This window comes from Perissodus microlepis, chromosome 7 (genome assembly GCF_051167445.1).
Source record: "Perissodus microlepis isolate ML-2025 ecotype Zambia chromosome 7, ASM5116744v1, whole genome shotgun sequence".
In the NCBI taxonomy this organism is placed as follows: Eukaryota; Metazoa; Chordata; class Actinopteri; order Cichliformes; family Cichlidae; genus Perissodus; species Perissodus microlepis.
Window position 1 is genome coordinate 14,851,611 of NC_140467.1, and position 7,910 is coordinate 14,859,520.

The 7,910-nt window shown below is 41.6% G+C and overlaps 1 protein-coding gene across 2 annotated transcripts; it reads right to left on the reverse strand.

Moving 5' to 3' along the window:
- Window positions 1-522: 522 nt before the first annotated feature.
- Window positions 523-6,581, reverse strand: parp16 (poly (ADP-ribose) polymerase family, member 16). Of its 2 annotated transcripts, none has more exons than XM_084933726.1 (7): window positions 6,462-6,581; window positions 5,580-5,776; window positions 4,701-4,838; window positions 4,411-4,617; window positions 4,101-4,272; window positions 2,070-2,214; window positions 523-1,218 (listed from the first exon to the last, which is right to left on the reverse strand). In XM_084933726.1, exons 2-7 carry the CDS (start codon window positions 5,766-5,768, stop codon window positions 1,083-1,085), a joined length of 987 nt encoding a protein of 328 aa, XP_084789852.1. In that variant the 5' UTR covers window positions 5,769-5,776; window positions 6,462-6,581; the 3' UTR covers window positions 523-1,082. The 2 variants fall into 2 exon arrangements, with proteins under 2 accessions (XP_084789852.1, XP_084789853.1); XM_084933727.1 differs by lacking the exon at window positions 6,462-6,581 and adding an exon at window positions 6,245-6,433.
- Between the last annotated feature and the right edge of the window lie 1,329 nt (window positions 6,582-7,910).

Consider the following 7,910-nt stretch of genomic DNA (forward strand, 5'->3'; position numbering starts at 1 on the left):
AGCCGCTGATTTTCAGTCCACCTCTTGTGTAATTTAACGTCCCCATTTTCCTTCCTTCAGAATGGCCTCATGACAGCCAACATTCCACTGAGAGTATTTCTGATCAGGCTTCAATGAACAGTAGCTGAAAGGCCAGTTGCATCTCTCAGATCCTGTGTCTGGTCTTTGCTGGAATTGTTTCATATTTCTTAAGGACATGACTCTCAAATACTGTTCATCTGCATTAGAGGGTTTTTTTTTTTTAGGTCTGCCACTTCTTCTTTTGTCATCCACATCTCCAGTTTCCTCAAAATTTTAAGAACATATATCGAAAGATTCCAAGTTTTTAGCTACTGTAGACATGAAACTGTCATTCCACGAGTTAGGTACCTTTTTTTATGTTTTAATGATTCAGAGATCAGTGGTTTTAGATGACAACCCTGAATATCTACTGATCCATACTACAACGCCGCAGTCCCCAAAACCGAATGTATACATTAAAATAAAAACCACTATATTTGATCTACACTTAAAAACAAAAGATTTAAAAACATCCCAATTTATTAATTTCCAAAATACAGACAATGACAATCTCAAGAATTTAAAAGTGGAATTTCAGTTTATCATCAAGGCCAGAAAAACTGATTAGTGATAATAATGGCTCAGTTAACGAGGAGTTCGCTGTACATCAAACCAGAAAGAGAAAACCAAAACACACTGATTATTTAAACAGGATGATTTCCATCGTTGTGTCCTCGGAGGACTGAAACAACACAGTAACAGAGATTAACTATAAAACTGATTATTTACTGAATCATTCAAACTCAAGGAGCAACACTGCCATTGTCTTAAAATCAATAAAGATCTTCATACAGATTTCATTAAAATCAATACATAACAAGATTCCCATCTGAAACGATATGTTATCTTGCATTTACAGTAATGATGACTATATTACATTACATATTGCAAACAAAGCAAAGAACTATAAGAGAAAACAGTAGAAAGGTGCATAAAACTCTTTTTCTCATGCCTTCAGCCAACATCTTGGCAGGAAGGCACTGTGGATTAGAAACATCCATGCCATGTGTCCTGTTGTCGTTTCACCTGAATAGTCTGTTCCAAAAGGATACAAAGGTGTTTGAGTTTAAGGCACCGATGAATACGAGCAGCAGAAGGTAGAGACTCATCATGATGGCAAAATGGTGTCTGAGGAGCCACGAGCGGCTGCGGGAATGTCTGAGGAAGAAAAACAGAAAAGCACGGTGACCATCAGCACAGAAGAGCGAGCTAACAAACCTCGGGATGAAAACAAGCAAACATTTTCATTTTCTTTCATGCTATTGATTATTTATCTGTCAGTTCTCTTAACCACTCATTAAATGAGGCTCACGGCGGAGCTGGAGCCAATCTGACATTGGGCAAGAGGTAAAGTACACCTTGGATCTGGACCCTGTTTTATTTTATTTTATTTAATTTCAAGTGGCTACTTGCGTCCATCCAGCTCTGGATTTAAGAAGAGATGCCTACACCACTCCTGGTCCAGCCACCTCCTCTAGCTCTTCCAGGGGGACACTGAGGCATTCCCAAGACAGCCAATAGAAAAAATACTGCCAGAATGTCCTGGGTCCATCCTGGGATCGCCTCCTGGGTAGACATGCCTGAAACACCTCACATAGGAGGCACCCAGGAAGCATCCACCACATCAACTGGAGGAGTAGCAGCTCTACACTGAAGTTCACTCTAAGGCCAAGCCCAGATACTCTTCAAAGGAAAGTTGTCTCTGCTCAACACTATACTCTCTTTTATTTTATTTAATCTGAATTAGTAAATGAATGAGTAAAATTGATAAAAACAAGTTTAAAAAATTGTATTCTGCTTCTCTTCTTTGCTCTTAGTGGGCTGTAATCAGATTACTGAGACTGCGTGCTGGAGGACATTCAAATAAAATGTGACCTTTCCACAACTTTCACATTGAATTTCTGATTTGTCAGCCAATCCTGTTTGTATGAAAGCATTTTTAGGTCTAATGTTGTCTATTCACCAGTACACAAAAGCAAACGGCATCATTTGTCCCAGAAAAGTCTTACCTGGACAGGTGCCTCTGCTGAGAGTAAACAAGCAGGTACTTGACTCGTAAAAGCTGATTATTGGTGACTACAAAGTATTTATGTGGTACATCCCCTCCTTCACTGTTCTTTGCCCTCGAGCGCTGGCGGTCTACAACTTCAGAATCTGAAATGATAAATGAGCGGAAAGCTTTAATAGGTTCTGATTTAAAGAGCAATAAGCAGGTAGAACATTCCTGGAAAGATTTATGCAGTTACTGAGTGTTTTGAGAGGAATAAAGGTCTGAAATAAATTCAAGACAAAGTGTAGGCAACTTTTTTTTTACCCACAACGTGTCATATTACATCATATAAGAGCATTATCGCTACCATGAGTACTCTCTGCAGTACTTTGTGACTCCCTGAATTGGTATTTTTGGTGGGGGGGGTTTTCTTTGCCAATTCATTTTTTTGGCAACAGTGAATTTTTCTGTTTCCCTAACTCCAGCCTGTCTGGACATTAAGTCCTCACTCTTCCTGATAAGTGCAGGTCAGCTGTAAATCAGGAAAGCAGATTGCATGCATACTCCATTGGGCTGGTCCAAGTGTCCCTGTCCAAGATACTGGACGAAGTGCATCCACGTGAGTGTTTGTAAGAGGTAAAAAGTGCTTAAAAGACAAGAGAATAAAGCAGTGCATTAATGTGTGTGTGTGAATAAATGAAAGTGACTTGTAAGTGTTTTGAGGGCTAAGTTAGAGTAAATGGAAAAACTCCGGGTCAGGGACAGGTTCCTGCCCCAAGTTGGAGGAGTTTAAGTATCTCGGGGTCTTGTTCATGAGTGACGGGAGAAGGGAGCGGGAGATCGACAGACGGATTGGTGCAGCGACCGCAGTGATGTGGATGCTGTACTGGTCTGTTGTGGTGAAGAGAGAGCTGAGTGTAAAAGCGAAGCTCTCAATTTACCGGTTGATCTACGTCCCTACCCTCAACTATGGTCACGAGCTGTGGGTAGTGACCGAAAGAACGAGATCGCGAATACAAGAGGCGGACATGGGCTTCCTCCGACGGGTGGCTGGCCTCTCCCTTAGACATAGGTTGATAAGTTTGGCCATTCAGGAGGGGCTTAGAGTAGAGCCGCTGCTCCTCCACATTGAAAGGAGCCAGTTGAGGTGGTTCGGGCATCTGACAAGGATGCCTCTTGGGCGCCTCCTGGGTGAGGTGTCCTGGGCATGTCCCACCGGGAGGAGGCCCCGGGGCAGACCCAGGACACACTGGAGAGATTATATCCCTCGGCTGGCCTGGGAACACCTTGCTGTTCCTCTGGACAAGCTGGAGGAGGTGGCTGGGGAGAGGGAGGTCTGGGCTTCTCTGCTTGGGCTGCCGCCTCCGCGACCCAACCCCGGATAAGCGGGAGAAAATGGATGGATGGATGGAAGTATATATAGGTATTTAAGCAATAAAAGTACCTTGTTTTAACCAAGTTAGCACAGGAGCCTTGGTGGATCTTGTGCACGCAAAGAGACTTAAAAACATCACTGTGCATCGTCTACATGATCATTAGTGCAGGCTTGGTACCCACAGCTGTTTTGGTCCCATCAGCACCACCCAGATCCCCACCACCTTTCTCTTTCTTCATCTTATGCCGGCTGATCATTAGGTATTATGTTCTGCTATGTGAAGTTTCATGACTCAAGTATCAAACAACAAATACTAATTTTGTTACAGCCCTGTTACATGACGTGTCATTTGAAGTTATCCCTATCTAACATCACTCACCCATCAAGTCCCTCGCCCATTTCTGCTCTGGTTCTGCTCACTCCACCGAATTATGTCTCCCATTATTTGCTCTGTTCCTTTTCTCTTCCCAGTCTCTCTGATTCACTCTTATTTAAAAACTGTGATGCGTCATATATGTACAAATGCACACATTTTTGACCTCTTTACTCCATATGTCTTATTGCTAATTGTTGATAGCTCAGGTGTTTTCATAAACTGTCACTTTTTCGTTGCCTCCTCATAGCTTTGGAATCCATGTTGAAAGCATACTGCTTTTACTTGACTGTTAAACATACCTTTTTTCTTCACCTGGCATTTAACATCTGGATGATCAATGACTTCACACAAGGCGACACAGCTCAGCAGTGGACCTAGAATGCTTTCTCTCCAGCCGCTGCTGTGGGGACTGTAGAGGACAGCCATACTGAGGTCACTAGTGAGGTAGGTCCCCTCTCCAAACACCGAGTTCTGCAATGAAAAATGTCCATGTAAGCACAATGTATCACTCTGATTTACACTCCAGCCCTTCAGCATCCTCTTAAACTTGCCTTGCTCCTCATGATCTGTAAAAAAAAAAAATTTTAAATAAGGTTTCGGTACACTGACCTTGTTGAGGTGACAGTGTAGGCCGTTGTGAATAATCGAATGAAAGTTCTCCAAGCGGCTCCCGTGGAAAGCATAAAAAACATCTCGTCCTTCCCTCGTCCTCTCAAACCTCGCGTTCATCTGATCAGAGTACTCCAGCTCAAAGAGGAAGTCTGGCACGGGTGCAGACATCGCTTCATTTTCCGTCAGGCTGCAGAGTTTGGCGTACTAGTGAAGATCGGAGAAACACGCTTGAGCAAAGAAGAAAGCGGTGCAAATTTGTGGTTCATCTCTCTATGCCTGTAACATACCTCTTCCTTCTGTAGTGTCTTTACAGCAAAGCTCTTTGAAGACAGAATCCAGTGTGTGAGGGCCAAATGATGATCTGCTTCTCTAGGTTGTAGTCTCACCAGCTCTCTCACACCAGGCAACGAGTTCACATCTGCCAGCTGGAGAAGGAAAAACTCCTTTCTTTTATCATATTACCACAAACAGATTCAAATGTCTCTTTTACTCCTCGGAACACACGTCTCTCAAAGTGAGAAGACACCAAAGACATGAAATGATCACAAATTCATCTATGAGTAATAATTGGCATGAAGCTACCATTAACAGCACATCACTGCCACCGAGTGGATATATATCATGTTACATTTGATCAGTTCTCTCAATTATCTTAGCAGACCATATCTCAACTGAAAATAAACAATTCTTGTTTCTTCCCGCTCATTCAACACAGGATCATAGGTCAGGCTATATGAGTGGTAGTGGATTTGAGAGTTGATACCGATTACTTGCTGGGTATAGTTTTTCTGAAGTAGCTACATTTTATGTTCTAATGTTGAGTCTGCCATCCCTCTGTCTTCCAATTTTGTGTAGATGTGTGCATGCATGTTATTTTTTCTAGTTGCCATGTAAAGCTCTGTATCACTTTTCATGTTAATGAGTGTCCTTGTGCTAGGATACCTCTGTCCATAGGCTTGGTGATCATTCTGATCAGTCACCTGAGTGAATGAATATATGGCTAAACTAAAGAGGTGCTGCTGCTGTTGGTTTGGTGATCTTGACCCTACCCCTGAGGCTGGTTATAGCTTGTATGATTAAACTGAGGAGCACTTAGGCAAGCATAGGCTACCACTGACTATAATCTAGAATCTTCAAGAGGTTTTGACAATCACTTTAGCACTCACCAACTCCTCAAACTCCTTATTGTCACCACTTAAGTAACGAGGAGGGAATGGTCTAAGCAAAGAGTCTCTCTTGTAGTTCTGAGTGGCAGCAACGAAGAGGCTGCATCGCAGGTCTGCTGCTACGGGGTCTCTTTGCAGGCAAGAGCACACCAGCTCTCTGACTGCTTCAGGTGGCAGCGGTGGCTGCATTCCCAGCACTGTGTACAAAGAGATAAGATAGCACATGGCCAAGGTCTAGGTTGCCGCTTTATGTAAGTCTGCAGTCAACAATGACTAAGTTTTTAATCCTCATAATTATACACATTGAAAGATTTCATCAAGGCTCTTGTAGTTTATTTTACTCAAATCCTCACATCAAAGAGGATGCTATAATTTAACATTTAGCTTTTTTGTGAGTATTGTGGCAGTGTGGCATCTCGCTGCCTTTTTTCTTTTACTTTGAAAGATGTTCTGCTTGGGATGCAAACGCTGACATTACACCTCACCCTTAGTTTGCTAAACTAGGACACTAGCTAAATTCAGCTCATCTACTGGAACAATTACATACTTTAGCTTTTGCTAAGTTAGACTGTTTTGGTTTAATACAATCTTTATAAAGTCAATATTAGGACAAAAGTGACAGTTCAATTATAGTTACTAATGCTGATTTGTAATGTTAGTCTTACCTTTCTGTATTTGGTTACTAATATTATGCAAAGAAAGCGACGTCTGAGTAGCTAACATTAGCTGAGCCACTACAAGAGAGCATAACTGCCGCTCTTCACTAAATAAAGCCTTGTCGGACTACTGCAGGTCCCCGTATGTATTGGGAATACATCACTGTGGCACTCGTATGAGTTAAATTTGACAGACCTTGTTAAGAAATATAATTTTTGCCCTTACCTTCAGTCTTGCTTAACTCATAGCACTGAAGGGAAAGCTAGCGTTAGCTTCAGGCACTGCTGCGTTCATGCACAGTTCTGCCTTTTGGAAACCGTATACGAAACACATCAGACAGATGTGCAGCTGAGAAAGCGTGTGAGCCGTGCTATCGAGGCAGTGTGAGACAAAGACGGAGCACACAATTAATTTCCGCATAAACGCCAATGTGTATTCGGTCTGCTGTTTTAAAACGTTTATTCTACCTGGAGTCTAACATTGCACAGGACACGCGAAGGCAGCATTCATGAGACCAACTGTACCGATGTTTCAGAGAGCCATCTAATGTTTGACAGTAGCAACTAAACAGAGTGCTTCAGCTGCTGGGGTGGCACGATAGACAGTCTTAGGCCATTCATTTCTTTGTATTTTATTAGGCACACCGATTTAGTGAGATATATGCAAACATACAGTACATTGAAGTACAGAAAAAAAAAGATTTTGGACCATTCTAATACGCTTGAAAGTCAATATTTGATATAAACATATCAGTTTTTCAACACACCCTGAACGCTCTTTGATAAGCTTTCTTATCATTTCTTTAAGCAGTCTTCAGAAATAGTTCTCCAGGTTTCTTGAAGGACATTCAGAGGTCTTTTTTGAGTGTTCGCTGCCTTTTGTTCCACTCTTACTCAAGATGTTCCCACACTGCTTCAGTAATGATGAGGTCCAGGCGCTGGGAAGGCCAATCTATGACTAATAGTGATCCATTGTTTGATTTGAATCACATGTTTTCCAGATGGTAATATGTGGTGGATCAAAATCTGATGGTATTTTTTTTGTTCATTATTCCATCATTTTGCGAAGATCCCAAACACCACTGTGTTTTCCAGGTGGCTGTAGACACTCTGCTATACCTCTCTCTCCTGACCTGTTGCCACTGTTCTACAGTCCAGTTCTTGTGTAGTTGGGCATACCTCAGCCTTTTCTTTCTGTTTCCCCTCCTTCAAATCTGTTTTCAAAGACATGTTATATCCATCAATTACTCTTAAATAGAATTAAATGATCTACCAGACCAATTCCTTCAAGAAAACCAAACATTTCCTGTAGAATAGACTACTGTCTTTTGGTCTTTCCGTAGATTTTTATACAACAAACACTAAACTCACAAATATTTGTGGGTGTTTTCTTGTTTGTTTGTTTTTTGTACTACTTGAACACTAAAGTGGTCCTCACATGATATGACAGTGCCAGCAGTGGCCCACAGCTAATTTAAGTTTGAAACCCCTGATCAAGTTAGCAGAATATGTCCTTTGAATAAAAAAAAAAATCCCTCGGTTGCTTATGGTTTCTCAGTTTCTAATAATACTAATCAAGTCACATGAGGGAATTGTTTCGCAGCCTGGTATAAAAGTGATCAATACGGCATTTATAAATAATTTACTACTCCTTAGTATCTTTTCAGCTTGATAA

Excerpts from the sequence above, each read along its gene's own strand:
- parp16 (XM_084933727.1), bottom strand. The coding sequence starts at position 6,302 with ATGTTAGCTACTCAGACGTCGCTTTCTTTGCATAATATTAGTAACCAA. Across the intron at positions 4,618-4,700 it reads AGACACTACAGAAGGAAGAG|TACGCCAAACTCTGCAGCCT; the intron begins GTATGTTACAGG and ends GATCTTCACTAG. Across the intron at positions 4,273-4,410 it reads TACACTGTCACCTCAACAAG|AACTCGGTGTTTGGAGAGGG; the intron begins GTCAGTGTACCG and ends TTTTCATTGCAG.